Below are 17549 nucleotides of genomic sequence, written 5' to 3' on the forward strand. Positions count from 1 at the left end.
CTCTTTGCTTTTGCAAACAGAGCCACAATAAACATGGGTGTGCATACATCTGCTTGCGCTGCAGTTGTGGTTTCTTTAGGGTAAATTCCCAGTAGTGGAATTCGTGGGTCAGAAGGTATTTCTATTGGTAACTTTTTGAGAAAGCGCCATAAAGCTTTTCATAGTGGTCGCACCATTTTACACTCCAACAAACAGTGAATAAGGGCTCCAGTTTCTCTACAACCTAGCCAGCATTTGATGTTTGCTGATCTGTTAAATTTTGCTATTTTTACTGGGGTGAGGTAATATCTCATAGTTGTTTTGATTTGCATCTCTCTTAGAGCTAGGAATTTTGAACATTTCTTCATGTGTTTGTTTGCCATGGGTACTTTTTATAATTTCATTTTACAACCTTTTTGGTATATTAGTCCTAATCACTGTTTTCGTGATTATTTTACAATTTTTAATATACATATTTTACTTGCCTTGAAGGGACATTATAATTTTAGTTGTTTTTGTTAGGTGCCATCAAGTTGGCTCTGACTCATACCATCCCAGTGAACAACAGATCTGAACCTTGTCCTGTCCTTTGCCATTCCCATGATCTCTTCAGCCCATCTTGTCGAGGGTCTTCCCATCTTTTCTTTGACCCTCCTCCTTTCCTGACATAATCTCTTTTTCCAAAGGCTGACACCTCTCCTGACTACATGCTCAAAAATATGTGAGATGAAATTGCATAGTCCTTGCCTCTAAGGAGTACAGTGGTTGACTTCCTCCAAAACAGATCTGTTTGTTCTTTTTTGTAGTCGTTGTTAGTAAAAATATGTGTCTGTGTATATATGTGTACTATAAAAGTTTATACTTCAGTTTTTCTTCTCTCGGGCTTTTGTTATATACATTTTATTTGGAATACATTATTAATCCTATGATGTATTGTTGGAGTTTTGCTTTTGCTTTAAAAAACATTTGCTCTACTGTCATTTGGCTTTCACTGTTTTCAACAAGAAATCTTCTGTTGCTGTTTATGCTTCTATATGTATTGCATATTTTTTAACATCTTATAATTTCTATTTTGTGCTCAAATAGCTTTCTGTTTATTTCTTATGCGTGGCTTAGTTGATCTAGTATTGTGTAGGTTTTTGTGATGTTAAAAAGTGTTTATAAAGTGGTTTAACTTAGTTTCAGGAAATGTTTAGAGTTTAATATACTGTGATCTGAAAAAAATGTAATATAGAATATACTCTTTATTTATGTTAAGAGAAAAGGTAAAACATAAATAAAATATTGAAATTGTTTAAATAGTTACTAAGTAGCTCTGGTGGCCTAAAGGGTAAGGAATTCAGATGCCAACTCAAAAGCAGGCAGATCAGATCCACCAGGTGCTCCATGGCAGTCTACATGCAGTTAATAGTCTTCTAAAACCCACTAGAGGGTCAGCTATGAGTCATTTCTGGCTCAGTGCCTAATTACTAGTGAGCATTTGTGGTGTAGTCCATATAGAGTTGTGCACTAATCCAAAGGTGGCACCTCTGATGGTTCCATTTCACCAGCAGCTCTGCTGGAGAAAGATGGACAGTATCCACCTGTGCTGTCTTTAGCCCCCGAAACCTGACTGTAGAGTAAACTATTAGTTGATTCCTACTTGACAGCAGCGAGAGTGAGCATATGTATTTTCTTTTAGTTGCTGAGACCCTTAACAAGATAGATTGACACAATACTCTTAACAGTGGGCTTGAATATACCAGATCTTGAAGGTGGCACAGGACAGGGGAAGGTTCAGAGCTGTTGTCATAGAGTCATTTAAAGATGTAATTGACTTGATGAACCTAACAATAGTATTCAAAATTTCTGTGTAACATTATTTATTGTGTCTGAGAGAAGAAAAGTGTAGTAATTCTTTCTAGGAATCTTAACCTTTTAAGATTGATTATTTACTTAGCATAGAAGATGGTGAGACTGGCCCTATCCTGTGCCAGTCTCACCATCTCCGACACACCCATCCCGATTACCCCAGTCACTAAATCAATCCATCTCACTCGATGGTCTTCCTCTCCTGCGCTGTCCCTCCACCCTCCCAAGCATGACGTCCTTCTCCAAGGACTGGTCTTGTCTTGCAACAAACATGTCCAAAGTATACTTTGGACTTGCTCAGTTATCTTCCTAATTTTGAGTAGTGGACTTACGCAATAATTATTCTTTTATGACTGAGATATTTCACTTAGGATAATGTTCTTTACTCTCTTCAAGTTCTCAAAATGCATCTATACAATATATGCAACAACAAACCTTGTAAAACTTTTTTGTTCTTTTAATCAGGTCATAGTTTTATCATCTCTTCTAGTAAATTGTATGTAAAATACGGTTTTTGCTATTGTTTAGTATTTTATTTACTAACGTTATGTGTTCTATTTTTTTTGTGACTCAAAAGATGGGTTTTTAAAAAAATTTTTCTTTTAAAGAACTTTTTTTTCTTCTTTTATACAGGTTTGATAATCCAGCTGCTGTCAGCCCAACTCCTACAAGGCAGTTAACTTTTAACTACCTCCTTCCTGTAAACGCTTGGCTTCTGTTAAATCCTTCAGAGCTGTGCTGTGATTGGACAATGGGGACCATCCCACTTATAGAGTCATTTCTAGATGCTCGGAATTTGGCCACATTTACTTTCTTTTGTATATTGGGAGCTTTAGGCATATTTGGTCTACGATATCCTGGTAATTCCTCTAAGACTGTTTTAATGGTAAGAAACTTTAACTTTTAAGGTAATTGTACCATAAGTTGAAAAGATTGCATTTAATTCATAGAAAGCATCTTCGTTAAAGACTCATTAATGTACAAAGGAAATGTATTCATTTTAAAAGACAAGTTCTTACCCTAAGACTATGGCCGTTAATCAGCCTTCAAACTTGGAAACAAAACTGAGTCTCATAACAGTCAGTCAAATATTAAGGTGAATAATAACACCAGAACAATACTCGCTTCTTACACTAGCCAGCTACATAAGGTCAGAAGAGCAGCATTTACTCAAGGACAAACCCCAGGTACCCAGGAAGGGATAGGGTTGAAGAATTAATAGAAATGAGAATTATAGGAATGAGTAGGAAAAGTCCTAAAGGTGGAGGGTCAGCAAAAGAGAGGAAGACCCTTAACCAGATGGATTGACAGTTACTGCTACAACAGTGGCTTAGAATATGTCAGAGATTGTGAGGATGGCACTGGGCAGGACAGCATTCAGATGTGTTCATAGGGTTGCTGTGAGCCATACTTAACAGCCTTTAACAACAACGTACATATTCTGAATCAAAATACACATTTGTACAAGCTCTCCAGAGAAAGGTTTCAGATTGAAGCCAAGAACCACACTGAGGCAGAAACATTTCTCAGAGATAAATTGCACGCGGGGCTACTTAGCAAGGGGAGTAGCACTGGAGGTTGGGCTTAGGGGGGCTTTTATGGGGTTTTTAGCAAGTGTGTTTTAGGGGTTTATGAGATAGTTGACATTGCAGTAGCTCATTAGTGCATAAAGTTTCTGGTTTTTGGGAAAACTCCTAAGATTCTTGGAAAAGCTCCTGATAGCGGTTTCTGAGTCCTGGTGCTAGGGAACATCCTGACATAGGCTTTTCTGAGTTCTGGTTCCGGAAAACATCCTGACATAGGGTTTTCTGAGTTGGTTTCAGAAAATATTCAGACAGTTGAGATTCAACTTCCATTTTGACTTTTATCCTTACATCCAGGTGCTAGAAAGCATCTTTTTAGAAGCATTTTGTTTCTTTGATTATTATCATCTCTGTTTAGATTTTAGGTTATCATAAAATTATGTAAAAATGCTTTCTTTTTTTGGAGGCATTATTTGACATGAATAATCAGAATGTAAATACTGATTATGAGTTGCCCTAATTTGGTAGGAATTCAAAAATTATGAAACATCCCTTTTTTGGTCCTTTTCTTAGATTTGTTATCTTCATCCAATAAATAACAGTTTTTGAAGAAACAAGCCATATTATATAAATTGTTTTCTGGCATTGAGAACTGTCATGTCAGTTACACACAGCTAGAAATATGTGATTCTTAAATTCTCATTAGAAAGGTTTTCATTAGTCTCTAAGATAGCCATTACTCTAGTCAGGGAACTGCTAATTATAAAGTCTTTTTGTTCTTTTTCTGAAGTCTGTTTCCTTGTACCTTTCATTGCTAGATATAGAGAGTGCAGATAAATGATAGAGTACATCCCAAGCTGGGCTTCTGAAAAAAGAAAGGCTAAAAAAGTCAGGTAGAGGAATTTAAATTTATGACAAATTAAATAGTGGTTTGTATAATGTAATCTGGATAAGAAATAAAAAACAATTGTGATCTTAAGCATAACTCTGCTTTTAGTATAGTCTTAATTTTAAAGATTTTTGTTTTTTACTGTGGTATTTTAGAAGTTCTCTGAAAGGGACAGGTAGAACAACAGAATACACAATGCCAGGTATTATGTTAAACACTTAAAAAATCACAACACCATACTGATAAGTAGTTCTTACTCTCCTATTTGATGAATTGAGTCTTGGGATAATTAACTTTTTGTTGTGTAGGAAGTAAGAAGTAAAACAAAGATAAAATTTTCCTCCATATTATTTGCTGTTATAAATACTGTTATTTTTGAAGAAAGTTTAAGTAGTAAATTTAAGTTAGTCATAGTTAACTAAGTTGGCCTTCATTAATAAAGAGCATACAAGATGAGAACTTCTGAGTCACTAAATCACTAAAGGGATTTCTCATTGATGATTTTCTTTTTCTGGACGATTATTTCTGTTTGTGCTGTTTATATATTGGACAGGGAAAAACCCTGGTGATTGCAAACTATGGTCTTGGTGACAAAAAAGAGGCTGAAGATTGCATGATAGAATTTTCTGCCATGTTTTAGTCATTGCAGATACCACTTTTAAAAAACAAATGTTGGTTTGACCTTACCTGATGGACTACATGGCAATCAGATTGCAAATACATGAAAACAAAAACAAAAGCTTGAGTATATCCCAACCAAACTTAAAAACCAACTCAAGATTATTTTTTTTATATATTAAACACTACTAACTAAAGACCAGATAAGTATGGGATAACATCATCCAGAAAGAAAATGAAAAGTCTTTACAAAGAGACAGGAAAGAAATGAAACTTTCATTAGAACATAGAGAAATTAAAACAAAGGGAAGAAATGCCAAACTAACAACTAAACAAAATTTCATAGGGCAGCTTGAGAAGATGAAGTGTATATATATTAACAAAATGTGCAAAGAGCTGGCATTACAATATCAAAACGCAAAAACACACTCAGCATTTTTCAAGCTGGAAGAACTGAAGAACATTTCAAGCTTCAATTTGCAATACTAAGGTTTCTATAGGCAAAATATTGGCTGATGCAGAAGCAACAAAAGAAGCAAGAAGGAATACATAGAATCACTATACCAAAAAGAATTAGCCAACACTAAATCTTTTCAGAAAGTACCATGTGGTCAAGTACAACTGACAATGAAGGAAGACATTCAACCTGCTTTGAAGGCATTAGCAACAAAATAGGTCCTAGGAATTGATGACATGCCAATTGTTTTAATAAACAGATACAGCCGTAGACATGTTCACAGCCCATGCCAAGAAATTTGGAAGATAGGGACTAGCCAACTGACATTTTCCCTGTGCCATACTGAGATGATCCAACAGAATGTGGGAATTATCACATGCAAGTAGTAAAATCTTGGTAAAGATTATTCAAAAACTGTTGGAAAAATGCATCATCAGAAAATTTCCAGAAATTTAAGATAGATGCCTTTTATATTTGCTGATGTTGGAGGGATCTTGACTGAATTTAGAGAAGAGCAGAAAGATGTTTACTCTTATTTTACTGACTATTCAGTGGTATTTGACTGCCTCATCTGTGGTGTAGTAGGTATATTGTTCAAAATTACTACCTTAAGCTGTTGCCATTAATTTTACCACATAGTTGGGCAGGAACATGTGAATAGGGTGTGTAATTCTATCTACAGAGGTTTGCCTAATGTTGCTATTCCACAGAGTTTAAATTGAGCAGGTTGAGCAATGGAAATTTGGGGCATTTTACAACCAGGAAGGAAGAATATAGAGAGAATGCAGCACAGGCCCTTTGGGGCCAGAAATATTGTACGAGAACTTACAGAAGAGTAGCAGTTGCAGCAAAGAAGCAGAACTAGAGCCAGAGACGTAGCATGAGACAAAGCTGACCCAAGACTGTTTTCTCATAGAGCCAGAGCCAGGAACCTTCACCTAAGCTTGCTGGAGGAACTTAGGGATAAGGACGAGAGGAGAGGAGAGGAGAGGCCAAATTGGTATGACTAAGAGCTTTATAGTGAGGGAGCTCTGGTGGCCTAGTGGTAAGAAGCTTTGCTGCAATCCCAAAGGCAAAAAGTTTGAATCTACCAGCTGTTCCATAGGAGGAGGATGGGCAGTCTCCTCCTGTGTGGTTTATTGCCCCTGAAAACCGATTGGAGGCTCAACTATGGGTCACTCCTCCTTCGACTGCACACAGCAACAAAGAACTTTGTAACACTGACCTAAAGCCATAATGCTGATGGCTGAAAGGCCTACAGTCTCTCTTCAGAAGCTGTCCTGTATGAGAAATTGTAACCTATAACTTCCCTAATAAACCCCATAATCCTAAGTATGGTTCTCTGAGGTCTGTATATCTATTGAAATGGATTTCAGAAACAGTAGAGCAGTAGGATTGGTACTAGAATTAGTAGAAGGAGGTGTTGCAGCATGAGGGACATGTTTGACCTCTTGGATTTGTGTTGTAGATGCTCTTGATTGTGTTATGGAGATAGTTGAGGTAAAATTGGGCCATCCTACATTGCCCTTGATCTTTCTACAAGATCATAAGAAATTATCGCTAACATTTGATGAGAATACAAATCTCAGAACACTTAATTCTACTTATTAGAAACCTATAAATAGACCAAGACATAGTTGTCCAAACAGAACAAGGAAACACTGCATGGTTTAAAATCAGGAAAGGTGTGTGTCATGGTTTTATCCTTTCTTCATACTTATTCAGGCTATATATTCAGGCCAACCACGTAATTCCAGAAATGAGACTATTTGAAGAAAACTGTGGCATCAGAATTGGAGGAACACTTAGGAACCAGTATATGCAAAAGACAAAACCTTAAAGAAAGTGAAGATTTGAAGCATTTACTGAAGAAGATGAATGACTACAGACTTTAATATGGATATAATTCAGTATCAAGAATACAGAAAAAATTTTGGCTTTTATTATGTGCCATTGAGTTACCTGCCTCTCAAAGCCAACCTCTGCACAATGCTCTGAACCCTGTCCTATCCTGAGTCCATCTTACTATGTCTAACACCCCTGCCACTGTTACCCCAGTCACTCTCAATCCATCTCATCAAGGGTCTTCCTTTCTTGTGTTCTCCTTGCACACTCCCAAGCATGATGTCCTTTTCCAAGGACTGGTCCCTCCTGGCATCATGCCCAAAGTATGTGAGAGAGAGCTTCAAAATCCTTTCAAGGAACGACTTTGTTTTATCCTCTTTAGAACAGATCTGTTTGGGGTTTTGTGGCAGTCCATAGTATGTATTGAAGTTGTTAATAATTTCATCTTACCTTGATCCATAATCAGCACCTGTGAAAGCAGCAATCAAGAATCAAAAGACTTGTTCTGTTGTAGAAATTTTCTGTTAAAGATGTCTTCAGAGTGCTAAAGAGCAAAGAAAATGTTTTAAAGACTACAGTGTTCCTGGTCGAAGTCATGGTGTTTTCATCTTCATGTGCTTCTGAAAGTTGAACAGTGAATATGGGTGAAAGAAAAATTGATACCCTTGAAATGTAGTGTTGGAGAAAAGTATTGGATAAATCATGGGCTGCCAAAAAAGCAAACATGTCTGTCTAGGAGGAAGTGCAACCAGGATGGTGTTTAGAGGCAAGGAGCGTAAAACTGCATTTCACATACTTTGGGCATGTTGTCAGGAGGAGCCAGTCCATGGAAACCATCATGCTGGGAAAGATAGAGAGTAAGTGAAGGAGAACACAGCCTCAACAAAATGGACTGACAGTGAGTGCCTGTAACGGTGGGCTCAAGCATGCAGAGATCACGATGATGCAGGATAGGGTGAGATCCTGATCTGTTGTTTGTAAGGTCACTGTAATTTGTAATTGACTATATGAAACCTAACACTAACAGCAGCTTATGTATCAGTCCATAATTCATCTTTGAAGAACTTAAGACTTTACTGTCATAAATTGATTTAGGGTAACCTGGAATGAAAAGGAACTTAGTAACCTCTATTGCTTTCATCATTAGCTGTTTATTTTTATTTAGTATTTCTAGAAAATTAAAAGTTAATTTTATCTCTTCTTAACATTTATACTTTCATTAAAAAATAAATTTCAAACATAAATTATTATGACATGGTGTTTTTCCTCTGATTCAGTATTCCTTCATCACATATCTACCAAATAATGGTAAATATCAATACTTTTATGTAGAACTTACAAAAAGATTTTTCAAATTGAATAAAGAAGTAAAAATATTTTTTGTATGATTAGGTATTATTGTCATGACAGGAGTCCAGAAGGAAGGCTGCATAGTGGAGTGGACTGGAGGGGAGGAATTGTATAACAATGAAAAAAAATTTACTTTTCAAAGAGATGAGCGAACTGAGGGAGAAGGGTGGTCAGGGAGAAAAATTCAACAGTGAATGAATGGAAATCCATAGTCTGTAAATTTTCATTAAAATGAATAATAATAATAAATATTTTTAAAAATATTTTAAAAACACATTGTTAATGTGTACCATCGAGTCAGAACCAATCTATAGCTGACCCTCCAGTGGGTTTTCAGAGGCGATAATCACTTGGGAGAAGATTGTCCTTTTTTCTGCCAAGCATCTGGTAGATTTAAACCCTGTGCCTTCGGATTACAGCACAGCTTCTTAGCACTAGACCACCAGAGCTCCCTTACATAAACATTCATAATTTTTTCAAATTTAAAATGCTCTACATAAATTTATGATAATCATTTGTTAGCACACCTTCAAATAAACTATAGCCATCCAGTTAGTTCTCACTCATTCCAGCCCTCTGTCTGATTTCCAAGGCTGCAAATTTTAATGGGAGGAGACTATTTATTTTGAAGAAAAAAGCTATATCTATTCCCTAGAAAGCGTTTCCCTTTCAAGAAATCTGTCATTTACTTATTTATATCCTGGTTTATTTTATTACCACATTGTCCTATGTTTGAACTAGTATTCTTTATAATAAACTTTAAAGTAGTCTACCACACATTGTGCATATTAAATACCAAGAATTGTTAAGTGAATATTTTCATTTGAATGTTGTGTCTATTTTTGTTCATGGTGTATTGTCTTATTTTTCCTTCTAGGCACTTTGTTTAATGGCACTACCGTTTATTCCTGCATCAAACCTTTTTTTCCCAGTTGGATTTGTTGTTGCTGAGCGAGTACTATATGTTCCTAGCATGGGGTTCTGTATTTTGGTAGCTCATGGATGGCAGAAAATATCAAACAAAAGGTGAGTTAAAATATTACCTTATTTAATTTTCTTTTTTTTTTAATTTTATTTATTATTTTTTTGTGTGTTCCGTCAAATCAGATCTGACTGGTACAGGAGGAGATTGTTCCTCCTTCTCCAGCAGAGCAGCTGGTGGATTTGAACCATTCATCTCTGAGATTGCAGTGAACCTCCTTGCAGCTTATTTAATTCTTACAATGGCACCTAACAACAACAACAATAAGATTAAATGTGATGCATTCTATTATTTTAATTTAGTTCTAATAATGTATTTTCTAGCCATTATATTGTTTTTCATCTCTATAGTATCCCTATTTGCCTGCAGTTCAAGTAGGGAAGCGGTTTGTCACCTACCTTATATTAGTTCTGATCTAAATTTGTCATTTTACAGCCCGAGACATAAAAAGCTTAGCCTTAGACTCAGATGAAAAATGGGAACATTTTTTATCATAAGGTCGCATTTGAGCTCTACCGCCTTCATATTTTAGATGCACTGCACATAATCAAGTGAGCCATAACTGGCGTATGTAATATGCAGAATTACGGAGCTCTGGGTACTTAGTGGGTAGGAAGTTGCATTGCCAACCAAAAGATACACAGTTTGAATCCACCAACAGCTTTGGGGGCAAAGATAAACAGTCTCCCTTCATGCACTTTAAAATTTCAGGAAACTTGTTAGAGGGTCAGCTATGATGGTTTCACTCAACAGCAAATAACAGCAACAACAGCACACTATGTAAAATTATTTTTTCAAACTTTGACATGGTAGAGTCAGTACTACATAGAAGGTGTGTATACCATAATTTTTGCTAGCATTGTCATTATCTTCATAATCCTCTTGTCCTAAGTGCCTTAAAATAACAGGTAAGGGCAATAGTCACACTGTTTAGAGGCTTACAAATTATACTGTTATTGTTGTGTGCCATCCAGTTGGAACTAACTCACAGCTGACCCTTCAGTAGGTTTTTAGAGGCAGTAAATCACATGTGAGGAGATTGCCCATCTTTGTCCTGTGGAGCAACTGGTGGATCCGAACCAGTTGCCTTTAGATTGACAGCATGAATCTTTACCACTAAACCACAGGTCTCTTTCATTGATATTCAAACACCAAAATTGTTAAATTCAGACAACTGTTAATAGTTAAGGCATAGTATGAAAGCAGTTTGTAATTTTAAAGAAAAATGCCTCTATTTTATGCACTGGGTAGTTTTAATCAACCTTCTGAATATTTACTTCTTTGTATAATCCTTCCACTTACAATAAATTGTCTCCCAGAAGCTAAATCCAGTGATGGCTTTTATTTAAAATTATTTACCTGACAGCTGCAAGATTTCTTCTCTTTCACGTCTATCTGCTTTTTACATATTGACATTTTTCAAAACTTTTTCATAGTCACTTTTCTTAAAATGGACACACACACCCCCCAGTTGATTTTGTACACATCTATATTGTCCACTACTATCTATCAAGTGCTTTTTCCTAGTGCCTACTCATAGATCCAATAATAATAGCTCCCTTTCTGAGTGCCTGCCATTTCAGAAATGACTAAGGGAACCATGTTTGATTGTGATTTGTCCGCCCCACACCCTTATTGTAGAAATTTGAAATTTAGAGCACAAAGTCCCTAGGAGCCACTAACCTAAAGATGACAGTCCTCTGGCAGTTGAAATCCACTGACGACTCTGGAAGAAAGGTGGTCAATTTCCTCTCTCAGATACTGTAATGTTCTTGTTATGTGCCACTGAGTAGGAACCTACTCTTAGCTGACCCTGGCATGCATTAAATTATATGGGAGAAAGTTGCCCATCTTTCTCCCACACAGCAACACCATATCTTTTCCAACAACTGGCCCCTCCTAACAACATGCCCGAAGTACGTGAGATGAAGTTTCTTTATCCTTGCATCTAAGGAGCACCGTGGTTGTACTTTGTCCAAAACATACTTGTTTTGTTAGTAGTGCGTGGAATAACTCAGTACTCTACCAATACCATACATAATTCAAAGACATCAGTTCTTCTGTTATCCTTATTCTTTGTCCAACGTTCACATGTATAACAAGTAATTTAAAAGATGGTATCTTGAATCAAGGGCACCTCGGTCTTTAAATTGACATCATTGCTCTTTGGCCCTTTGGAGAAGTCTCTGACAGCAGGTTTTCCCATACGATACATCTTTTGATTTCCTGACCACTGGTGTCAAGGTTGGTGTTTGTCAATCCAAGCAAGATCACTGGCAACTTCAGTCTTCTCTCCATCTGTCGTGATGTTGCCTTTTAATCCATTGGTGGGGATTTTTATCTTTTTTATGTTGGAATTTTTCATTCACAGAGGCATTGAATGTACATTTGATCGTTCTGTCTAGGTTTTGCCATTTTTATATTAGCTCGAAATCTAAAATCAAATGCAGTACTTTCAACATTTTTACATGTTATTTAATTGGCTTAAGTATTTAATACTTATGAAATAAAGTATTGTTAATGTACTATATAAGCAGCAATAGGTAAAACCATTTAGCAATAAACTTCCAAAGGTTTTTCCCTTGTTTTTTGTATTCTTCAGGTCTGTTTAATTATATACTCAAAACAAATCTTTAAAATGAATGTGAGAATATAAATTACAGTTTGACCCAATGGAACAACAGTTATTAGATTTATGTTTGATATACCTTGTATTGTTGTGAAGCATAATATAAAGTTAGCTTAATTATTTTAATATCAGCATTTTTAATTACCATAGTAGGTATTATAAACGGAAGTTAGAATACTCAAGTTGTAAATAATGAATGACAAAGGATTGTATTAAAAACTCACAATACAAAAACTGGTTGTTGATTTGTGTTATTAAATCTAAACAGAACTTTGAAAATTGAGGCAAATAGTAGAATATATAATTATCTATGTTTAGATTTTAAAAGGCTGAACTTAAAGGTGATATTTCTTAATATTTAATTTCTGTGTATGTGCTTTTCCCTGTAAAATTGAATATGTGATCATTAGCACTTTGCTAATTCCCCAGAATAAATTAATACATGTTACTTGGTTTTACCTCTGTTCTCTAAGGTAAAATGAGTTTGGTTTAAACAATGAGCTCTTATTTTGCTTTTTCTCTTCAACAGTGTTTTAAAAAAACTATCCTGGGTTTGCCTGTCTGTGGTGATATTGACTCATGCTTTTAAGACACTGCATAGAAATTGGGATTGGGAATCTGAATATACATTGTTTATGTCAGCTTTGAAGGTAAAGTGTTTTTCAGAATGACAGGAAAGTGTATTATCTATGATTTAATATAGCATGACTAAGTTGTTTTAACTATACTTTTAGTGAGACATTTAGCTGTTAATGTTAAGAACTTCATCAAAATATGAATAAATGTAACTTGTCCCAAAAGTATGTCATGACCTTAGCGGTGTAACTAAAATAAATTAATAATTCTCTAAATGTTCTACAGTTGCTAAAAGTCCAAATGGTAAAATGTTTTCAGTAGGAATATCTCATTAATTCTTAAGAATAATATCTTTTATTGGTTCCTGCGAATCATATGATTTTTACCTTTTAACATCTCTGATACCAGAACACATCTTAAACTGAAAGTCATTTTGCAATTATTTTGCAATGGCCATGTTTCTTAATGCTACAAAAAATAATACTGACTCTTAGAACTGATGACATCTTATTTTCAATAAAAGTATTAGAAACAGTTGACAACTTGCTGTGTGAATGATAACCAGTGATTGCAGTGATATAATTAGAGACTAGCAGAAAGGAGTAGTTTAGCATTTGTATTGAGTAGATAGCATGAATAGTAGGGCAGGTTTTTGGTTTGGTTTTTTGTTTTTTAAAAAAAAATCCTTTTTTTTAGATGTATGTGAGAAAGTTTTTTTTAAAGTTTTCCCTCCCTTTTATCTACTTCTGTTAATTGTATAGCTTTATTGGATTGCTGCCTTAACCATGATTTTTTAATATGATAGCTACTTGAAAGAATGACTTTTCTTTTGTACCATTCTGTATTTCTATCTTCACCACTAGCCCTGTTATCTGTAAACAAATGAGACTTCATTGCTGTACTTATTAATCAAAGCTCCTGGAATACCAACATAGCCCTATAGTATCCTCATTCCCAGGCCAGTGGTTGAAACAACCCCAACTGCAGGACTGCAACTTAGTGCTTTTTTCCACCTGCAGGAGCATTATGTCCACCATGAACTCTCAAAACACAGATTGTCTCAGAACTTTGTTTCCAGGGTTCACTGTGCCCTAATAAACAATATAAATAGCTTTAAATGTGTCAAGCTTAAACATAAGTTGCTACTGCAATATGGAAACACATAACATGAATAGTAGAGTGGGAGTTATCAAATAACATTGTCCTTTGTTATTGTTGTTGTTGTTATGTGCCGTTGAGTCATTTGCGACTCATAGCGACCCTATGTACAACAGCCCTAAACCATACTCTATCCTGTGCCAATCTCATTGCCTCTGACAAACCCATCCCGAGTACCCCAGTCACTGAATCAATCCACCTCATAGAGGGTCTTCCCCTCCTGTGCTGTCCCTCCACTCTACCCAGCATGATGTCCCTCTCCAAAGACCTGTCTCTCCTTACAACATGTCCAAAGTATGTCAGACAAAGCCCCAGAATCCTTGCCTCCAAGGAGCAGCCTGGTTTAATCCTCTCTACGACGAATCTGTTTGTTTTCTTGGCAGTCCATAGTACCTTCAATACTCTTCTCCAGCACCACAGCTCAAAGGCGTCAATTCTCCTTCTATCCTCCCTAGTCATTGTCCAACTCTCTGATGCATAACAAGTGATTGCAAAAACCATGGCCTGTATCAGGCGGATCTTAGTCTCCAGAGAGACACTGTTGCTCTTGAGTATTTTGGAGAGGGCCCTAACCACAGACTTTCCCATCGCAATACGTTTTTTTATTTCCTGGCTACTGGTGCCAAGATTGTCCTTTGGGCAAATTAAAACTTTAGGGAATTTCTAATATATGAAACCTATATGTTCACATGGTAAGAGCTTCCATAGTTTTATGTATTTGAAGGTAATTGGGTAAGGGAGAATCATCAGTTTGGTGGAGCATTCCCTGGTTGGCTTCATGCTCATCCCCAAGTTATCACTGGAAGTATGTATGTGAACTGGAATAATCTGTTTTTTCAATTGTAATATTTTATCTCCCCTTTATTTAAGGTGAATAAAAATAATGCAAAACTGTGGAATAATGTGGGCCATGCCTTAGAAAATGAAAAGAACTTTGAAAGAGCTTTAAAATATTTTCTACAAGCTACACATGTTCAGCCAGGTGAGCTTATGAAGTAATAAAACTGTTTACTTTTAAAAAAGGGGGGGGAACTATATTCAGAGGAAATAATGTTGATTTTATTTTCTAGTTATATTGCAAGTAACTTGACTACAAGGTTACATGCCAACTTATTTTGAAATTTTATTATCTACTAAGGACTAGTGAGCTAAGAAAGGAACAGCGACAAAAAATGTTAAGAAGAATGAGTTCCAGAGAGTAGGGGAAAGATAACTAGAGACAGTATTGTTCAATACCATCAAATTGGTTCTGACTCATAACACCCCTTTATACAGCAGAATGAAACACTGGCATGTTCTGCACCATCTTAACATAGTTGCAAATTTGAGCCCATTGTTCCAGGATATACTCTGTCTCAGTCCATTTCATTAAGGGTTTCCTCTTTTGCTGCCCTCTACCAAACATAGTATCATTTTCCAGGGCCTGTTCCCTTCTGATAACATGAAAAGTACAGTATGTGAGGTAGCCTTGATTCTAAGGACTCTTCTGGTTGCTTTTCTTTCAATATAAATTTGCTTTTCAGGCAACCTGAATATATTCAGTGACAGCACTATATGGTTCTTCTACCTTCCTTATTCGTTTCTTAACCTTCACATGCGTGTGTGGCAGTGGAAAATATCTTGGCTTGGGTAACCTTAGTCCTCAAATAGACATCATTGCCTTTAACACCTTAAAAAGATCCTTGCAGCACAACTGTCCAATGTAGTCCATCATTTGCTTCCTAGACTGTTGTTTTCCTGGACATAGATTTAAGTAACCTGAATCTTTGACAACCTCAGATTTTTCTCCATTTATCACAATATTGCTATAAGACATTCTCTTGTTTTCTTTCATATTGAGATTGACTTGAGTAAGTTCTTTGAGTCCACTTTACTTTTAGCAACCATTTACTTTTAGCAACCAAGGTTGTGTTACTATCACAGGTTGTGATTCTTCCTTCATTCCTGATTGCATGTTCTTCAATTAGTCTATCTTTGGGGATTGTTTTTTCATTGTACAGATTGATTAAATTTGGTGAAAAGATGCAGTCCTGATGCACACCTTTTCTGATTTTAAAACATGCAGTAGTACCTCTTGTTCTGTTCAAACAGTTCTTCTTGGACTATGTTCAGGTTCCACATGAGCACAATTATATGTTCTGGAGTGCCTGTTCTCTGTTTTGTCAATGTTTTTCATAATCTGTTATGATACCTAAAGTGAAATGCCTTTCCAGTCAGTAAAATACAGATCAGTGTCTGAGCGGCATTCTGTTTAGTCAAGATCCATCTGACATTAGCTGTGTTCCACATCCTCTTCTGAATCCAGATTGAATTTCTAGAAACTCCTTGTTCTCATATTTTTGCAAGTGGTTCTTAATTAACCCTTAACAAGATTTTACCCTTATGTGATATTAATTATATTAAAATTAATATGAGAAACTTTTAAAGGGTGTGGTTAAAAAGTAGTAAGAAGTGGTGGGTATGGTATCGAGGGGATTTGGCTTGTTTTAAAGAAGAATGCAAGTGTGGATTGGTAAGGCTAATCCAGTAAAGTTAGGGAAATATAATAAGAGGGGTCAAATAGCTAGCATGTGGTGAACATAGTGATGATTTCAGTGATAAGAAAACTTATTGATAGTTAACCTATGATAATGGGGACATAGATATCGGCATGTGAATACTTACCATGAAGTCACTAGTAGAAAATGAAGGAAACAGAGAAAGCAGGCAATCAGTGGAGTGACATGTTGCCAGCCCACTGTCACATACTGTCAAGTCAGTTCTGACTCAAAACAAACCTCCACTGGGCTTCTCAGTCTGTAAATATTAACAAGAGGAGATTGCACATCCTTCTACCACAGAGCAGTTACTAGATTAGAGCTCTAGCCCTTTGGTTAGCAGTACAACACTCTATTCACTGTGCCACCAGATCCTCACTGTCTTTGTGTATTTGAGCCCTCTAAATTTTGCACAATCAAAAATTGATTCATTGCAAATACATTTTATAAGAAACAGAAATGCAGGCATGGATTTCACGTGGTGGTATGCATAGGAATCAGATAGATTATATCTGTGGAAAGAACCGCTGGAGAAGCTCATTATCAGCTGTGAAAACTAGGCCTGGTGCTGATTGTGAAACAGATCACCAACTGCTCATATGCAAATTTAAGCTGAAGCTAAGGAAAGTGAAATCAAGCCCACAAGGGCCAAAATAAGACCTTAAGTCTATCCCACCTGAATTTCAGAACCATCTCAGGAACAGGTTTGAGGCCTTGAACACTAATGAGCAAAGACCAGATGAGTTATGGGAAGACATCAAGAATATCATCCAAGAAGAGTGCAAAAGGTCATTGCAAAGACAGAGGAGGAAGAAAAGACCAAAATGGATGTCAGAAGAGACACTGAATATTGCACTGGAGCACCGAGAAGCCAAAACAGAAAGAAGAATTCAAAACATTAAAGAGCTGAACAGGAGATTTCAAAAGGCTGCATGACAAGACAGAGTAAAGTATTATAATAAAATGTGTGAAGAGCTGGAGTCAGAAAAACAAAGAGGCCAAACTCACTGAGCATTTCTTAAGCTCTAGAAACTGAAGAGGAAATTCAAGCCTTGAGTTGCAGTACTTAAGGATGCTTTGGGCAGAACATTAAATGATCCTGCAAGTATTAAAAGAAGATGGAAAGAGTATACAGAGTGATTATACCAAAAAGAA

The 17549-nt window shown here is 36.2% G+C and overlaps 1 protein-coding gene across 1 annotated transcript in view; it reads left to right on the plus strand.

The window, feature by feature from the left end:
• Positions 1-17549, plus strand: part of TMTC3 (transmembrane and tetratricopeptide repeat containing 3) — a 71147-nt gene that overhangs the window by 38087 nt on the left and 15511 nt on the right. The window contains exons 7-10 of the mRNA XM_006889495.1: positions 2464-2716; positions 9390-9538; positions 12653-12773; positions 14728-14839. Of these exons, the coding sequence (XP_006889557.1) occupies positions 2464-2716; positions 9390-9538; positions 12653-12773; positions 14728-14839 (635 nt within the window). The remainder of the gene's footprint in view (positions 1-2463; positions 2717-9389; positions 9539-12652; positions 12774-14727; positions 14840-17549) is intronic.

The sequence above is a fragment of the Elephantulus edwardii genome, unplaced genomic scaffold, assembly GCF_000299155.1.
Source record: "Elephantulus edwardii isolate Elephantulus edwardi_28Jun2011 unplaced genomic scaffold, EleEdw1.0 scaffold00078, whole genome shotgun sequence".
In the NCBI taxonomy this organism is placed as follows: Eukaryota; Metazoa; Chordata; class Mammalia; order Macroscelidea; family Macroscelididae; genus Elephantulus; species Elephantulus edwardii.